Source organism: Schistocerca nitens, chromosome 1, assembly GCF_023898315.1.
Source record: "Schistocerca nitens isolate TAMUIC-IGC-003100 chromosome 1, iqSchNite1.1, whole genome shotgun sequence".
Taxonomy (NCBI): domain Eukaryota; kingdom Metazoa; phylum Arthropoda; class Insecta; order Orthoptera; family Acrididae; genus Schistocerca; species Schistocerca nitens.
Window position 1 is genome coordinate 672,213,690 of NC_064614.1, and position 18,779 is coordinate 672,232,468.

The 18,779-nt window shown below is 43.8% G+C and overlaps 1 protein-coding gene across 1 annotated transcript in view; it reads left to right on the forward strand.

The window, feature by feature from the left end:
* The first annotated feature begins 1,123 nt into the window (after positions 1 to 1,123).
* The window catches only part of LOC126259225 (spermatogenesis-associated protein 7 homolog), a 107,178-nt gene continuing 89,522 nt past the window's right edge, over positions 1,124 to 18,779 (forward strand). Inside the window, exons 1-2 of the mRNA XM_049955842.1 lie at positions 1,124 to 1,226; positions 14,735 to 14,784. Coding sequence (XP_049811799.1) covers positions 14,754 to 14,784 — 31 coding nt within the window. The 5' untranslated portion in view covers positions 1,124 to 1,226; positions 14,735 to 14,753. The remainder of the gene's footprint in view (positions 1,227 to 14,734; positions 14,785 to 18,779) is intronic.

An 18,779-nucleotide genomic window follows, 5' to 3' on the forward strand; every position in this document is an offset into this window, starting at 1 on the left:
GTTACTTTTCATTTACTTCATTTCGCATATGATTGTGAGAAATAAACTTGGTTTGTAGAATTACAGGAGCCAATCAACATTCTTAGATTGAAAACTCGGGAAAAACCACAGCCGATAATGAGCTACAGTCAGCAGTGTGACGAATGCATTTCGCGCGCAGCGCTCTAGCCGAACGCAAATGAGCGTCATTCACGTCACCGAAGATACAGCGTTGCCAATTCCGCGACATGGACAGGTCAGTTAGCATTGTAGCGTCGCCTGTGACATCTGTTGACCGATGGGAAAACTATTTTTACGGTTGCCTATTCCGCCGTAAGGACGGTCAATCTGTTTCTTACGTGATCTGAGGTACAACCAAGCTGAACCTTATGTGGCGTGACAAAAGTTGAGTCTCTTAAGTTGCCCGACTAAAAACTGGGAGTTCACACATGAAACTGCACTATACCACTGGCTGTAATGTGAACCCGGCTTAACATTTCCGTTAACATCATTTCATGTTTATATTTCTCTCTCATTTTAAGAAATTCGCTGACCAAGCGTCTTGTTTTCTTCTTCTTGCTCCTTAAACACAGTGCAAGCGCAGTCTGTGGTGCAAGAGTCAATGCTACAAATACTTTCTCTGCATTTTTAGTCATTCCCACTAGTGCCAAAATACAATATACACGAAATGAGTCTGATTGAAAGGAAGATTAAATTGACGCACTTTCTTGGCAGGTGTACAGTTTGTTCGACCCATCCGTAGCGAATGTGTCAGACAAGTTCGCTCTTTTACGAGTTTCGTTGTGCGTTCGAACAAAGTTGATGTAGTCATCAGGTTCAGAGGGTAATATTTGTGTTAGAAAATTTTTATAGTTAAGTCTCTCTCATTTTAAGTCATTCCCTGGATCACCGTCTTGTTTCTTCCTTCTTCTTTAAACACAGTGTCAGAGTCAATGCCTGGACTGCTTTGTCTGCATTTTTGGCAATTCTCACTGCTGTCAAAATATTCACGAACAGCGTCTGCTTCAAAGTGATAGTACGTTTACGGGCTTGTTTGACAAATTTGTGGCTAGACACGTGTGCGTTTGACAAACAGGTTTGCTGGTTTACGCATACTCTATGCTCGTTTCAAACAACACAATATCTCTGACTTGTGTGTAAGTTTCTGTCAAGTGTCAAGGATTGGTATTTACTGATCGTGGTTTGTTGTGAAAAGGAACGAAGCGTGTTTGGTATTGGTATAAATTGTAAGTGCATTGTAAATTACTGATTATTGTAGCAAAGCAGCTTGTGCCTTTACTGCATATCTTATTTCATTTTAAACATTTTTACGTACTTATCGATGCATCGTGTAAGGTCTTGTTGGTCTGAGGAGGACGACGCCAATACAGTATATAATTAAACTGTGTAAGAGTCAGAAATAACGTGATCCACAACGCGATAATGGAGAGATACTTGTTTCTACCACATATATTCCTTTTGTGGATTGTAGGACGATGCCCATGTACAACCGTACATGTACCCACAGTTTACATTACATTTGCTGACAGTGTTCTTTGTGCATGCTCTGATGAGACTTGACGTGCATTTACTCGGGACCATTTTGAACTGGTGACATAGTAGCCTGTATGTTCCAAACTTATATACTTACAAGGTTTTTAGATTTCGCTGCCACTTGTGACTGTTGAATAATACTGGCGCCAAATGTTTTTTAGGCGTCATTTACTTTAATTGCTTCAAAAGAACTATTCATGACGTTTTTTAGGTCGATCTGATCTCTACATATATCAGAAACATTGGATTAATGACTTTATTTACTACTGTGTTGTTAGAAACCCCTGCTCAGTGTTTGTCCCACTATTATGGTCCTGCAGCACCCCCAGTAATGCAACTTAGAATGAAAGTAGCCAACATTTTCTTCAAAATGTCCACATTTGTTTTAACATATGTTGTGTATCCTGTTCTTTTACCTGATTTATTGTTTTTTCTTGCTTCTCTTATCTGCCACTCCATAGTTTTCTAATGTTCACTATCAGAAGTCGTAGTTAGCAACTTATTTTAATTTACTTTATGTAGTGTTTCATTTATTGTTGTGCGTATTTGTTTGCATTATCACATATTTAATGCCATACCTGTGTATGTTTTAGATTTTCTACTTTTTTAGCTTTAAGATGTAAATAACTGATACTCCCTTCAGTACACTTGCACAAAGTGGTTTTATTTGTTCTCTTACAGGAAGTGTGTGTTTTATTGAGAGAAGCTTCTTTAAGTTAGATTTATGTGCTGGAATTATTAAGATTTTGGGATCACTGAATTATTCTCTTCAACATTCTCATGGCTGCTTTGTCTTATGTAAGTTTCTGTTTCCAACTTTAAGGCTGATATTTTCAGTGTGAACATTTCTTCTGACATAGGCCTGCATGTAAATTGTTTTTATTTCATATATGAACAAATTTTTACTGGAAATACGGAAGCATCCAATTCCACCCGTCTGCTTTGACCCATGACGTCGCAAAGATGGCAGAAACAACCATCCACTACACTTAACCCTCCCACAAAGAAACACCTAGAAAATCAAAATTGCAATCGAACACTTCCCTTGACCTGTTACCTTATGACATCTCCACATATAGCCAACCCTGGTCAGAGACACTGGAACTTTAGTAAGCCTCATTTCTTCACGACACACTGAACACTTCACGACTTCAGCCAACAGGCCTAATAGCTGGAGATATTTTACTAGAGACAACGCACTGTCCCCCATCAATGCCGACAACCGAAAACTATTGACCTTGTCAGTCATATCCATACCTATCAAAGACATAAACAAAGCAATTTACCAAAATTCACACACGATGAACAGAAAAAAAAACTACAATAACGTCAACACAACAAAACCAAAATCGTTAACTCACTGAAAAATATTCTGCTGAAAGCACATACGTGCAGTGCTACCACACAGGTGAACCCCGTATGCCACATAACATGTTACCCATAAATACACCGCCAGAGAGAACGACTGACTGCTACAATACGCCACCTATAAGCACGCCACACATGCAAACTAAACCAAAAACATCACCTAACAGACAACACATAAACACACCACCAGAGAGCACCACTGATCACATCAAAATGACACCTACAAACACACCACTCTCACAAACTAAACTCCGTGCCGTCGTGATTTCACACACCACAACAGCCTTACGTCACGGGTCAAAGCAGATGGGTGGGATCGAACGCTTCCATTCACCCAATATTGGATGTCATTTTTTATATTCAGAACAAGGTTTTTCTGCAGTTCATTCTCAGTGGCATCCGTAGCTGTAAGACCTGTATCATGGGCTTAATGCAGACCTTTGCACCCTCTGGTGTAGTTGTATCATTTATGTAAAGAATGAAAAGCAGTGGATCCAGTACTGACCCTTGAGGCACACACTATTTTGTTTGTTGAAATTTAGCTGGATAGTTTTGTTTTATTTCCACACACAATTGTGTTTTTTTTGTGCTGTTTTGGTGAAGTTTTTGCAACAGTGTATCATGATAATTGTAAGGTTTGGAGATTCAGGAACAAACTACAAATATTCTTTTGGTGATTTACCGTAATGCTGTCATTATTTGCCTCATGAAATTTCCAGTTGGTGATGTGGATGATCTATGTCTACAGAAACCATGTTCGTCATTGCTAAGGATCTTGTTCCTTTTTGTGATGTGTACCAGTCTGTCTTCTATTAGTGTCTCTGTTACTTTTGACCAAAGTTATGTTTTAGTGACGAATCTGTAATTTACTTGGTCATACCTGTTGCCTCCCTTGTATATGGGAATCACTTAACTGGCTTTGAGGAATTCAGGAGATCTTCTTAGTTCCATATAATAATGTTAGGGGCTCTACTAAATGCTGTAAGCAGTACTTAATAACTCTGGTTAATATATCATCCAATCCTTTTATTTCTTGTTTTCATTCCACTGATTATTTTTGCTATCTCCCTCTTATCTGTAGAAAATAGGAATAAGCATTCTGTTACATTTTTGTTATTTTTTCTTTTGTGGCATTTTGCTCCTGAATATAAGTAATACAATTATATAGTGTCCATTTAAAATGAATGAGAGAAATAGTGGTTTAAGATCTCTTAAGAATGAGAAAAATAATGATTTAATATCATATGAGGATTTGCAGGTTGTCATCAGATTAATTTTCTACCAGATTAATTGTTCAAGCCATGGATGAAGATATCTATGACTAAAAAGTACATTTATATAACTTGTTTGTAAGGCCCTCTTCTCACCTGCTGCCTCAATGGTGTAATTTTTTCATCTACATTTGATTTGATGCACTTGACAATGTGCATCAGTGTCAGGGGCAGGACATGGGGATCCGTGAAATGCCCATCACATCCCAAGTGTCCATGCAGTCAGTCCCCTACTGTTGCGGGCCAGGTCAGTACCTGGTTGATCCTTCATCAGTGGTCGAGAGGGAGGTTGTTTCAAGGTGTGTCAGCGAGCGAAAGATTTTCCAGGGAACCAATCAAAAGGCCGTCCTGGTTTGGCTGACAAACAGGCTTCAGTTGCTATCTGTGACTGATAAAAATCCTGAGCCAGATTTAGTCATGAGCCCTGTTTCAGAGAAAGCCTCTCAGACTGCAAGAGCCAGGCATTCACAGAGAGTGGGATTACTGGTAGCTGGGAGCTCCAATGTTAAGTGTGTAGTGGTTCCCTTTGGGATATAGCTGTCTAAGAGGGAAAGCAGAAAAGTGTGAACCCTGTGTGCATTTCAGAGAGAGTTATTCCAGATGTGGAACAGATCTTTCAGGGTGCCTTCAAGGGCACAGGATGCAGGTGGTGGCTCTTGTCAATACTAATGATGTCTGTCGATTTGGATAGGAAGAGATTGTCTTCGGTTTCCAACAGTTATCTCAAGTGGTAAAGACTGCCAGTCTTACAGTTTGTCAGATGAGGGCAGAGCGTACCATCTGTAGCTTCGTCAACAGGATCATTTGTGAGCCTTTGGTACAGAGCCAATTGGAGGGCCTGAATCAGAACCTTAGACAGTTCTGTGAGCATGTAGGCTGCAGATTCCTTAACTTGCGCTGTAGAATGCTGTGGTATTGGGTTCTGCTTAATAGGTCAGAGGTCCATTACACACATAAGCCATCTATATGGGTAGTCGGGCTGTGTGGAATGGACTAGGAAGTTTTTTTTAGGTTAGACCATCTCAGGAAAATACAAAAAGGGCTTCAGTCTCATGGGGTGGTTGTGGAATCATACTTTATCTCTTAGCAGCAAACAATAGGGAGCATCGTGATGAATACAGGTATTAATAACCACAAGATCATTTTAGCAAGACTGAATACCATGACATTCAAATCCATAAAAAATAAATGCAAAAAAGCGGACAAAAATTTGCTTGGCAACCTCATTAGAGACAGTCAACACTCCTTCCAAACTATGTAAATGTAGATCAGACATGGCTTAAATTCCAGGAAACTGTTTCGACGGCAATTGATTTATACCAAATAAATACTAACAAAGAGAGAGAGGGGCTGGCCAGTACTTACCTCAGCTCAGTACAGCTGATAGATACACAAAACAGAACAGAAAATTTACATATCCTAGATTTGGAACTTTGTTCCTTCGTCAGGGAGGAGAGAGGGGAAAAAAGGGGAAGAAGGGAAAGTGGATTCAGTTACAACCCAAGTTATGAAGCAACAGGGGAAAGGTAAACAGGGAAGGTAGCAAAGATGGAGGCATGGGTATCAGAGGGAAGCCAAAGATATTCTACTATACATCCATTAATCATTTATACCAAATAAATTAATAAGAAATGGAACTGATCACCAGTGGACATAAAACAGTTCAGAACACTATTGTGGTGCAATGGAAAAAGCATAAAAAATTAAAAAAAAACACACAAAATCTCCAAGGTTGATGAGGTTTTACTGAAGCTGAATATTTAGTGTGCACTTTGAGATTCTTTCATCCATGAAACTTTATCTTGGAATGTGGCTGAAAATCCAGAGAGATTCCAGTCGTTTTTAAAGTACACCAGCAGTAAGACACAATGACTACCTTCACTGCGTAATAGTAATGGTAGTAATGACAGTGCCATTAAAACAGAGTTATTATATACAGTTTTCTGAAATTCCTTCGCCAGGGAAGATGAAGTAAATATTCCAGAACTCAGACAAAGTCTAACTGCAAACTGAAGAATCGAACAGTGGAAAATCCAGGATAGAATGTAACAGTATTATGAAATGGAAAGTTGCTACTCATATAGTGGAGATGCTGAGTCGCAGGTAGGCACAACAAAAAGACTGTCACAATAGAAGCTTTTGACCATCAAGACCTTTAACAAAAATGCACAACAGGCATTCAGACACACACATGACTGCAGCCTCTGGTAGCTGAAGCCACACTGCGAGCAACAGTAGGAGTGCATAATGGTAGTGGCAACTGAGTGGGGGTAAGGAGGAGCCTGGGAGAGGGAGGGGTAGCAGGGAAGGGGTGGGGGACAGTGGAGTGCTGCTGAGGAGCGCACAAGGATGAGATGGAGAGAGGGTGTGGCAGCTAGGTACAGTCTGGAGGTTAGACAGGGGGGCAGGAGAGAGGTGGGGGGGGGGGGGAGAGGTTGCAGAGAAGGAGAGAAGTAAATATACTGAGTGTGTTGGTGGAATGAGGGCTGTGTAGTGCTGGAATGGAAACAGGAAAGGGGCTGGAAGGGTGAGAAAAATGACTAACGAAGATTGAGGCCAGGAGAGTTACGGAAACATAGATACAGTGGCGGTCGAAATAATAGAGCCACCTCTATTGACGAGATTAAGAACTAGGATATCTATTAGTTCGCGAAATCGCCACGAGTGCCGTGTTGTCAGTCCCTTGTAGACAACATCAGGGAAGACGTTGCTGCTATCTTTAGTCGTCCGAAAGGAAGCGTTTGAGCTAGACGTGTGAAAAGAGGCATAAAGGTAAGAATCTTATGGGTCAAAATAATAGAGCCGCTTTACACATGTGCCTTTAAATTGATTTTTATGCAGTTGTTTTGTATGTAAATTGACGTGTGGTTTTGTTTACATTCGTCTAGATGGGCAGAGCAAAGCATACCAGTGAAGATGAGCATATAGTAATGTTCCGGATGTTCAAAAGTGGGATGTCCATGAATAAAATAGCCAATGTCTTGCACGTTTCGCGAAAACGAGTCCAGAACGCCATGAGACGGTCAAAACAAACAAAGCCGCAGGTGAACAGGGGGCGACCTCGTGTAACTACTCCTCGCGTAGACAGACTCATCACTAGGGAAGTGAAGAAAGACCCATTTTTGTCAACACCACGACTGAAAGCCATTTTGTTTAGCGACGAACATGATGTTCAACCATCAACCTCAACGATTCAAAGACGACTGAGATCTGCAAAATTGAATGGGCGCATTGCAAGAAAGAAGCCACATGTTTCACAAGCTAATGTTCGGAAAAGGTTAGCCTTTGCCCGGAGAAATGAACAAAAACCTAATACTTGGTGGAGGAACATCCTTTGGTCCGATGAATCCAAGTTTAATAGGTTTGCCTCAGACGGAAAAGTCTATGTGCGCCGCCCACCAAACCAGGAATTTAATCCCAAGTACACTTTAAAAACTGTGAAATACGGTGGCGGAAGTGTTATGGTATGGGGATGTTTTTCGTGGTACGGCATTGGTCCAATACACCGTATCAACGGCATAATGAACGCAGAAATGTACAAAGACATCTTGGCAAATGTGATGCTGCCTTATGCTGAAGAGGAAATGCCGCTGAAATGGAAATTTCAGCACGATAACGATCCAAAGCATACTGCAAGGATCATAAGGCAGTTTGTTCAAGAGCACAATATCGAAGTATTAGAGTGGCCACCTCAGTCCCCTGACGCATCACCCATTGAGAACTTATGGGAGATCTTAGACAAGAGAATTGACCGCTCAAAAGCTACATCTTCAGAAAAACTGTGGGAAGAAATCCAGAGAGCCTGGTATGCGATCAGTAGTGACGAATGCAGGCGTTTAGTAGACTCTATGGGTAAGAGGTGCAGGGCAATCCTCAAAAATAAGGGTTACCCCACGAAGTACTAATGCAGTCCTATGCAAAAAAGACTGTTCCTGTACGTTTCATAAGACTGAGATCAAGTACAATATACATTTGTTTCAATTGGCTCTATTTTTTTGACCCTGTGGTCTGGTATTCTTTTGAATATTATTGATTATTACTGATTATTTTGTGTTGTGTTATCTATATAACTGACTATAGTACAATGTGACTCGGTTGTAATGGTTTCCATCATAGTTCAAACATGTCTAGTAATAAATGTGCACTTTATTCCAAACCTTTGCCAGGTGGCTCTATTATTTTGACCGCCACTGTATATTGCAGGGAGAGTTCTCACCAGCGCATTTCAGAAAAGCTGGTGATGGTGGGAAGGATCCATATGGCACAGGCTGTGAAGCAGTCATTGAAATGAAGGATGTCGAGTTGGGCAGTGTGCTCAGCAACAGGGTGGTCCACTTGTTTCTTGGCCATAGTTTGTCGTTGGCCATTCATGGGGACAGTTAGCTTGTTGGTTGTCATGCCTACATAAAATGCTGCACAGTGGTTGCAGTTTAGCTTGCAGATTACATGGCTGGTTTGACAGGTAGCCCTGCCTTTGATGGGATGGGTGATTTTTGTGACAGGACTGTAGTAGGTGGTGGTGGGAGGATGTACGGAACAGGTTTTGCATGTTGGTCTATTACAGGGACATGATCCATGAGGCAAGGGGTTGGGAACAGGGGTTGTGAAGGGATGGATAAGTATGTTGTGTAGGTTCGGTGGAGGCGAAATACCACTGTGGAAGGGGTGGGAAGGATAGTGGGCAGGACATTTCTCATTTTGGGGCATGATGAGAGGTAGTTGGAGAATGTAGTTCAGTTTCTCCAGTTCTGGGTGGTACTGAGTTATCAGGGAATGCTCCTCTGTGGCTGGGCAGTGAGACCTTGGGACGTTGTGGGAGACTGGAAAGATAAGGCATGGGAGATTTGTTTTTGTACGAGTCTGGGAGGATAATTACGGTCTGTGAAGGCCTCAGTGAGACCCTCAGCATATTTTGAGAGGGACATCTCGTCACTGCAGATGTGACAACCACTTGTGGCTAGGCTGTTTGGAAGGGAGTTCTTGATATGGAATGGGTGGCAGCTGTCAAAGTGGAGGAATTGCATGGGATTAGTAGGTTCGATATGGACAGAGGTACTTATTTAGACATCTTTGAGGTGGAGGTCAGCATCTAGGAAGATGGTTTGTTGGATTGAGTAGGCCTAGGTAAACCAAATGGGGGAGAAGCTTTTGATGTTCTGGAGGAATTTGTATAGGATGTCATCATCCTCAATCTGGATCGCAAAAATGTCATCAGTGAATCTGAACCGGGTGATGGCTGTAGGATTCTGGATGTTTAGGAAGGATTTCTCTAAATGGCCCATGAATAAGTTAGCATAGGATGGTGCCATGCGTGTGCACACAGTCATACCCTTGATTTATTGTAGGTAATGCCTTCAAAGGAGAAGTAATTATGGGTGAGGATATAGTTGGTCATGGCAATAAGGTAGGGGGTTGTTTGTTTGGAATCCATCGGGCATTGCAAAAGGTAGTGTTCAACAGTGACAAGGCCATGGGCATTAGGGATTTTAGTGTAAAGGGAGGTGGTATCAATTATGATGAGCACCATGTGTTAAAGGGACAGGAACTGTGGAGAGTCGTTGGAGGAAATGGGTGGTATCTTTTATAAAGGAGGGTGGGTTCTGGGAAATAGGCTGAAGGTGTTGGTCTACGAGAGCAGAGGTTCTGTTTGGGGGCACAGTAACTGACCACAATGGGATGTCCTGGGTGGTTGGGTTTATTTACTTTAGGAAACATGTAGAAAGTAGGAGTGTGGGGAGTGGTGGGGATTAGCAGAGAGATGGACTCTGGGGAGAGGTTCTGGGTGTGAGTTGCGTTTGTTTGTTTGTCTGTGTGTGTGTGTGTGTGTGTGTGTGTGTGTTTGTGTGTTTGTGTGTGTGTGTGTGTGTGTGTGTGTGTGTGTGTGTGTCGCCTTTTTTCAACAAAGGCCTTGATGGCTGAAAGCTTATATTGTGACAGTCTTTTAGTTGTGCCTATCTGTCATTCAGTATCTCCACTATATGTTAAGTAGCAACTTTCCTTTCATAATATTGTTGCAAACAGAAATTTAGATCTTGATATCCTCGATGTAACATATTAACTTCAATCACTTAAAAAAGGCAGGTCTTTTGGTCCAGATTTTATTCCAGTGTGGTTCATTTTAGAATATGTTGATATAATAGCCCCACACTTAGCAATCAAATATAACTGCTTGCTCGATGAAAGATGTGTACCTAAAGACTGGAAAGCTGCACAGGTCATACCAATGCCCAAGAAAGGAAATAGGACAGTCTGCTGAATATAAGTCCATATCACAGATTACAATTTGTGGTAGGAGTTTTGAATATACACTCCTGGAAATGGAAAAAAGAACACATTGACACCGGTGTGTCAGACCCACCATACTTGCTCCGGACACTGCGAGAGGGCTGTACAAGCAATGATCACACGCACGGCACAGCGGACACACCAGGAACCGCGGTGTTGGCCGTCGAATGGCGCTAGCTGCGCAGCATTTGTGCACCGCCGCCGTCAGTGTCAGCCAGTTTGCCGTGGCATACGGAGCTCCATCGCAGTCTTTATCACTGGTAGCATGCCGCGACAGCGTGGACGTGAACCGTATGTGCAGTTGACGGACTTTGAGCAAGGGCGTATAGTGGGCATGCGGGAGGCCGGGTGGACGTACCGCCGAATTGCTCAACACGTGGGGCGTGAGGTCTCCACAGTACATCGATGTTGTCGCCAGTGGTCGGCGGAAGGTGCACGTGCCCGTCGACCTGGGACCGGACCGCAGCGACGCACGGATGCACGCCAAGACCGTAGGATCCTACGCAGTGCCGTAGGGGACCGCACCGCCACTTCCCAGCAAATTAGGGACACTGTTGCTCCTGGGGTATCGGCGAAGACCATTCGCAACCGTCTCCATGAAGCTGGGCTACGGTCCCGCACACCGTTAGGCCGTCTTCCGCTCACGCCCCAACATCGTGCAGCCCGCCTCCAGTGGTGTCGCGACAGGCGTGAATGGAGGGACGAATGGAGACGTGTCGTCTTCAGCGATGAGAGTCGCTTCTGCCTTGGTGCCAATGATGGTCGTATGCGTGTTTGGCGCCGTGCAGGTGAGCGCCACAATCAGGACTGCATACGACCGAGGCACACAGGGCCAACACCCGGCATCATGGAGTGGGGAGCGATCTCCTACACTGGCCGTACACCACTGGTGATCGTCGAGGGGACACTGAATAGTGCACGGTACATCCAAACCGTCATCGAACCCATCGTTCTACCATTCCTAGACCGGCAAGGGAACTTGCTGTTCCAACAGGACAATGCACGTCCGCATGTATCCCGTGCCACCCAACGTGCTCTAGAAGGTGTAAGTCAACTACCCTGGCCAGCAAGATCTCCGGATCTGTCCCCCATTGAGCATGTTTGGGACTGGATGAAGCGTCGTCTCACGCGGTCTGCACGTCCAGCACGAATGCTGGTCCAAATGAGGCGCCAGGTGGAAATGGCATGGTAAGCCGTTCCACAGGACTACATCCAGCATCTCTATGATCGTCTCCATGGGAGAATAGCAGCCTGCATTGCTGCGAAAGGTGGATATACACTGTACTAGTGCCGACATTGTGCATGCTCTGTTGCCTGTGTCTATGTGCCTGTGGTTCTGTCAGTGTGATCATGTGATGTATCTGACCCCAGGAATGTGTCAATAAAGTTTCCCCTTCCTGGGACAATGAATTCACAGTGTTCTTATTTCAATTTCCAGGAGTGTATATTGTGTTCACACATTATAAAGTGCTTCGGACAAAACTATCTGTTGACACTGTCACTACGGATTAAGTAAATATCACTCTTGTGAAATGCAACTAGCTCGTGATTTAGATGAAGTAATGAATGCTGTCAACAGGATCTCAATTTGATTCAATGTTTTTAGATTCACAAGCAACTTGTGTGCCTGTGGAGTATCTTCTCAGTTGTGTGAGTGGATTTGTGAATTCCTGTCACAGTTTGTAGTAATTGATAGAATGTCATCAAGTGAAACAGAAATGGTATCTGGAGTTGTCCAAGAAAGTGTTATAGACGTTCTGCTGCTCTTAACATATATAAACAATTTAGGAGACAATCTGAGCTGCCCTATTAAATTGTTTGCATATGATGCTGTCGTTTACCATTTAGTAAAGTCACCAGAAGAGCATATCCAATTTGCAAAATAGCTGTATGGTGCAGAAAGTAGCTATCGATCCTAGATAATGAACAGTGTGAGAGCATAGCCAATTGCAAAATAATTTATACAAAATAGCTGTATAGTGAAGAAAGTAGCTATTGATCTTAATTAATGAAAAATGTGAGGTGGTCTATGTGAGTGCTAATTTTCGTTTGCACGGTAAATCACACAAAACTAAAGGCTGTCAATTCAACTAAGTACCTAGGAATTACAGTTATGAACGACTTCTGTTGGACTGATCACGTAGAAAGTGTGGAGGCAAACTAAAAACTGCATTTTATTGGCAGAACACTCAGAGGATGCAATAGATCTACTAAAGAGACTGCCTACAACACGCTTATCTGTCCTCTTCTGAAGTGCTCCTGCATAGTATGGGATCCTTACCAGATAGGACTGATGGAGGACAGAGAGCAGCACATTTTGTATTGTCAAAAAATAGGGGAGAGAGTGTCACTGACGTATGCAGGATTTGGGGTGTGTTACATTAAAACAAAGGCATTTCTTGTTGTTGTGGGATCTTCTCAAGAAATTTCAATCACCATCTTTCTTCTCCAACTGCAAAAATATTTTTTGACACAAACCAGCATAGGGCGAAATAAACATCATAATAAAATGAGAGAAATCTGAGTTCGCATGGAAAGATTAAAATATTCAGTTTTCCTGCACAGAGCTTGGGTGTGAAACTTATAGAAATACAAGGCTCATCCAGAAAGTAAGTTTCCCTAATTTTTTTTTTTTTAAAGAACAAAGATAACAAAGTTGCATGAAAAACTTTGTTGGTAACAGTTACAGCAATGTTTGAGCTATTTTTCGACATCGTCACCAAAAGAACTGAAACACTTGTCATATTGTGGGATCAACTGTCGTATTCCTGTGTCATAGAAGTCCACCATCTGTGAATGGAACCAGCATGTGACAGTCATCTTAAGCTCTTCATTGTTGTCAAAACACTGGCCAGAGGACAGGAATTTCTTGGGGTGCAAGAAAAGATAGAAATCACAGGGAGCCACATCAGGACTGTATGCTGCACAATCAAACAGCTCCCAGACGAACTTCTGCAAAACCGTTGCTGTGTGCCAAGCTGTATGGGGTCGAGATTGTCATGGAGCAGCACAACACTTGAAGTAAGCGTTCCATACCTCTGGCTCTGAATGGCATGTCACAGTTTCTGCATTGTTTCACCGTAACGGTCAGTGTTCACTGTTTCACATCTGGACAGGAAGTCAATGAGCAGAATGCCTGTGCTGTTCCACAACACCGTGCATGTCTTTCGGGACCGACACAGTCTCTTTGAATTTCATCTTGACCGGAGACTCACTGTGATGCCAATCCATTGACTGCTGGTTGGTTTCCGGTGTCAAGTGAGAAATTCATGTCTCATTGCCTGTGACGATCGTGTCCAGAAACTCGTCGCCGTCGTCATGATACCACTGGAGAAACATCAGTGCTGCTTCAAAGCATTTAATTTTGTGCTCAGGTGCCAGGTTTTGTGGCACCCAGCTGGCACACAATTTACTGAACAGTAGGTGCTTAGAAAAATTTCATGCAACAAGGATTGTGATATTTGCGGAAAATGGCTGCTGAGCTCTGTAATCATGAAGCAGTGGTTCTCCAGGATGCACTGCTGCGTCAGCTCAACTAGATGGTCATTGATGAGGGATGGACACCCACTGCACTCATCATCATGGACACTTTGACAACCTTCAGAAAAAAGTCTAAACCAGCTATGCACCATCTGTTTGCTCATGATGTTCTGCCTGAACACCGGATAGGGCTGAAGATGATTTTCGGTGGGTGCAATGTTTTGTGCATTAAGGAGCCTTATCACTGACCAAACCTCACAGGTGGCAAGAGAATGAGGAAGAGACGCCATTTCAGCGTTACTCGCACCAGTTGGGGTCTGTCCGGTCAGCATTTGATTGTCATATCATAGATCTGCCGCACAGGTGCAATTTTCTTGCCTAAACACAACTTTACTTTAAAGGAAAAAAAATCAGGAACCTTACTTTGTGGATGTGCCTCGTAGTCTGAAGGTGGTTTGGTGTACCCTCTGCGAGACACTTAGGTGTGAATTTCAGAAGTCAAGTAGATGTAGATGGCAACCTGTGCATATTTGGAATCCTGCCTACTGCTTATTTTCCCCTTTACACCTGAAAAAAAGTTTCCGTTCTGTCATCTCTTTTCCTCATCATACACACCTATTACGTTTTAGTTACGGATGATGCAATACAAGAAATGTTATTATTGGTTTCCCTTGTCTATTTTTATTTTCTCTATTTGTACCCACTCAGTAAGCCATATTTAAAATTAACAATATTTAACAATTATATGTTGATAGAATGACCAAATTAATTTTAATTGTGTGCTCTTCATCTTTCAGATTTTGTATACGTTGAATCATGAAGTGCTTTACAAGAGTAAAGAGTAATGGTGAGTCAACAGCTGTCTGGATATAAGGGAATCATGTGCTATATAAATACCACATGACCATTTGTGGCAATAATTATTACCATGAAGTAGTTATTACATTTATGAAGAGTAACTGACATAGCTTAACTTAATATTGATCAGCTGTGGAGTAAAAAAAGTAATATTTTAAAGCAGGGTGTGCATAAGAACTGTTGTATAAAGAATGCGACTGAAATATCTCTCACTTTAGGCTCAGTAAGAATAAAGGAACCAAGGAGAAAAACAACTTTTCATGTATAAAAGTCATGTATGAAACACATTTTAAAATGGTCTATTACAAAGGAAAATCCTGGAGGGTAGCCCCAGTTTGTCTCGTACCGTTGCACAAATGAATGAAATGTGTATTAGTGTCAGTGGCATTTGTGAAACAATTGAAATTTTTAAAATTGAACTAAGCTCCAGGACCTAATCAAATCCCTGTCCGATTCTACACTGAATTTGTAGCTCAGTTGACTCATCTTTTAACCATAGTATACCATAGTTCAGTATTACGGAAAGGTTAGATGCTGCTAACAATATAGCAGAGATGCTGAGTCGCAGATAGGCACAACAAAGAGACTGTCAGAAAGTGAGCTTGTGGCCAAAAAGTCAAAACGCGCACGAGTATGCATGCATGCATGCGTTTGCGCGCGCGCGCGCGCGCGCGCGCTCACACACACACACACACACACACACACACACACACACACACACACACACACACACACACACACGAGTGAGGTCTCCGAGGCCCTCTCCCGATTTTTATCCAAAATTTCCTGTTGCTTCTTACTTGCTGTGTCCAAGTTGGTGCCTCCCATAGTTCCCTCCATATCCAGGAGAGTGGGGTCCTGCAGGGCTCTGTATTGAGTGTATCTCTATTTTTAGTGGTCGTTAATGGTCTAGCAGCAAATGTAGCGCCATCCATCTCACCTTCTCAGTATGCAGACGACTTCTGCATTTCATACTGCTCCACCAGTACTGGTGTTGCTGAGCGGCATTTACAGGGAGCCATCCACAAGGCACAGTCATGGGCTCTAGCTCTCTGTATGCAGACAACTTCTGCGTTTTGTACTGCTCCTCCAGTACCAGTATTGCCGAGCGGTGCCTAGGGAGAGCCATCCACAAGGTGCAGTCATGGGCTTTAACCCATGGCTTCCAGTTTTCAGCTGCAAAGTCGTGTGTCATGCACTTCTGTCTGCATCGTACCGTTCATCCGGAACCAGAACTTTACCTCAGTGACAATCCACTCACTGTAGTGGAGGCATATTGATTCTTAGGACTGGTTTTCGATGCCCGATTAACATGGCTTCCTCGTCTTTGTCAGCTGAAGTGGAAGTGCTGGCAGCAACACAATGCCCTCTGCTGCCTGAGCAACACCAACTGGGATGCAGATTGCTCTACACTGCTGAAGCTCTATAGAGTGAGGTCTCCGAGGCCCTCTCCCGATTTTTATCCAAAATTTCCTGTTGCTTCTTACTTGCTGTGTCCAAGTTGGTGCCTCCCATAGTTCCCTCCATATCCAGGAGAGTGGGGTCCTGCAGGGCTCTGTATTGAGTGTATCTCTATTTTTAGTGGTCGTTAATGGTCTAGCAGCAAATGTAGCGCCATCCATCTCACCTTCTCAGTATGCAGACGACTTCTGCATTTCATACTGCTCCACCAGTACTGGTGTTGCTGAGCGGCATTTACAGGGAGCCATCCACAAGGCACAGTCATGGGCTCTAGCTCTCTGTATGCAGACAACTTCTGCGTTTTGTACTGCTCCTCCAGTACCAGTATTGCCGAGCGGTGCCTAGGGAGAGCCATCCACAAGGTGCAGTCATGGGCTTTAACCCATGGCTTCCAGTTTTCAGCTGCAAAGTCGTGTGTCATGCACTTCTGTCTGCATCGTACCGTTCATCCGGAACCAGAACTTTACCTCAGTGACAATCCACTCACTGTAGTGGAGGCATATTGATTCTTAGGACTGGTTTTCGATGCCCGATTAACATGGCTTCCTCGTCTTTGTCAGCTGAAGTGGAAGTGCTGGCAGCAACACAATGCCCTCTGCTGCCTGAGCAACACCAACTGGGATGCAGATTGCTCTACACTGCTGAAGCTCTATAGAGTGAGGTCTCCGAGGCCCTCTCCCGATTTTTATCCAAAATTTCCTGTTGCTTCTTACTTGCTGTGTCCAAGTTGGTGCCTCCCATAGTTCCCTCCATATCCAGGAGAGTGGGGTCCTGCAGGGCTCTGTATTGAGTGTATCTCTATTTTTAGTGGTCGTTAATGGTCTAGCAGCAAATGTAGCGCCATCCATCTCACCTTCTCAGTATGCAGACGACTTCTGCATTTCATACTGCTCCACCAGTACTGGTGTTGCTGAGCGGCATTTACAGGGAGCCATCCACAAGGCACAGTCATGGGCTCTAGCTCTCTGTATGCAGACAACTTCTGCGTTTTGTACTGCTCCTCCAGTACCAGTATTGCCGAGCGGTGCCTAGGGAGAGCCATCCACAAGGTGCAGTCATGGGCTTTAACCCATGGCTTCCAGTTTTCAGCTGCAAAGTCGTGTGTCATGCACTTCTGTCTGCATCGTACCGTTCATCCGGAACCAGAACTTTACCTCAGTGACAATCCACTCACTGTAGTGGAGGCATATTGATTCTTAGGACTGGTTTTCGATGCCCGATTAACATGGCTTCCTCGTCTTTGTCAGCTGAAGTGGAAGTGCTGGCAGCAACACAATGCCCTCTGCTGCCTGAGCAACACCAACTGGGATGCAGATTGCTCTACACTGCTGAAGCTCTATAGAGTGAGGTCTCCGAGGCCCTCTCCCGATTTTTATCCAAAATTTCCTGTTGCTTCTTACTTGCTGTGTCCAAGTTGGTGCCTCCCATAGTTCCCTCCATATCCAGGAGAGTGGGGTCCTGCAGGGCTCTGTATTGAGTGTATCTCTATTTTTAGTGGTCGTTAATGGTCTAGCAGCAAATGTAGCGCCATCCATCTCACCTTCTCAGTATGCAGACGACTTCTGCATTTCATACTGCTCCACCAGTACTGGTGTTGCTGAGCGGCATTTACAGGGAGCCATCCACAAGGCACAGTCATGGGCTCTAGCTCTCTGTATGCAGACAACTTCTGCGTTTTGTACTGCTCCTCCAGTACCAGTATTGCCGAGCGGTGCCTAGGGAGAGCCATCCACAAGGTGCAGTCATGGGCTTTAACCCATGGCTTCCAGTTTTCAGCTGCAAAGTCGTGTGTCATGCACTTCTGTCTGCATCGTACCGTTCATCCGGAACCAGAACTTTACCTCAGTGACAATCCACTCACTGTAGTGGAGGCATATTGATTCTTAGGACTGGTTTTCGATGCCCGATTAACATGGCTTCCTCGTCTTTGTCAGCTGAAGTGGAAGTGCTGGCAGCAACACAATGCCCTCTGCTGCCTGAGCAACACCAACTGGGATGCAGATTGCTCTACACTGCTGAAGCTCTATAGAGCCCTTGTTCAATCCCGCCTTGACTACGGGAGTCTGGTTTATGGTTCGGCGGCACCCTCAGCATTGCGTTTACTCAACCCAGTGCACCATTGTGGCGTTCAACTGGCAACAGGAACTTTTAGGACAAGTCTGGTGACCAGCGTCCTGGTGGAGGCCAGAGTCCATCCATTGGTCAGGCGTGCACAACTGTTCGCCGGTTATGTTCACACATTTGTAGTTCTCCTGAGCATCTGAATTACTGGCTCCTTTTCCCATCCATGGTGGTTCATCTCCCACATTGGGGGTGCAGTTCAGGGCTTAAAATTGCAGTTTGCATGCGATCTCTTCTCTCTAAAGTGGAGTCTTTGCCTTTACCACCTATACTTGAGGTCCATTCACATACACCTCCATGGTGTACGCATAGGCCAAAGCTTTGCCTGGAACTTTCACATGGTCCTAAGTACTCAATTAACCCTGCAGCTCTCCGCTGTCACTTCCTCTCGATCCTTGACAT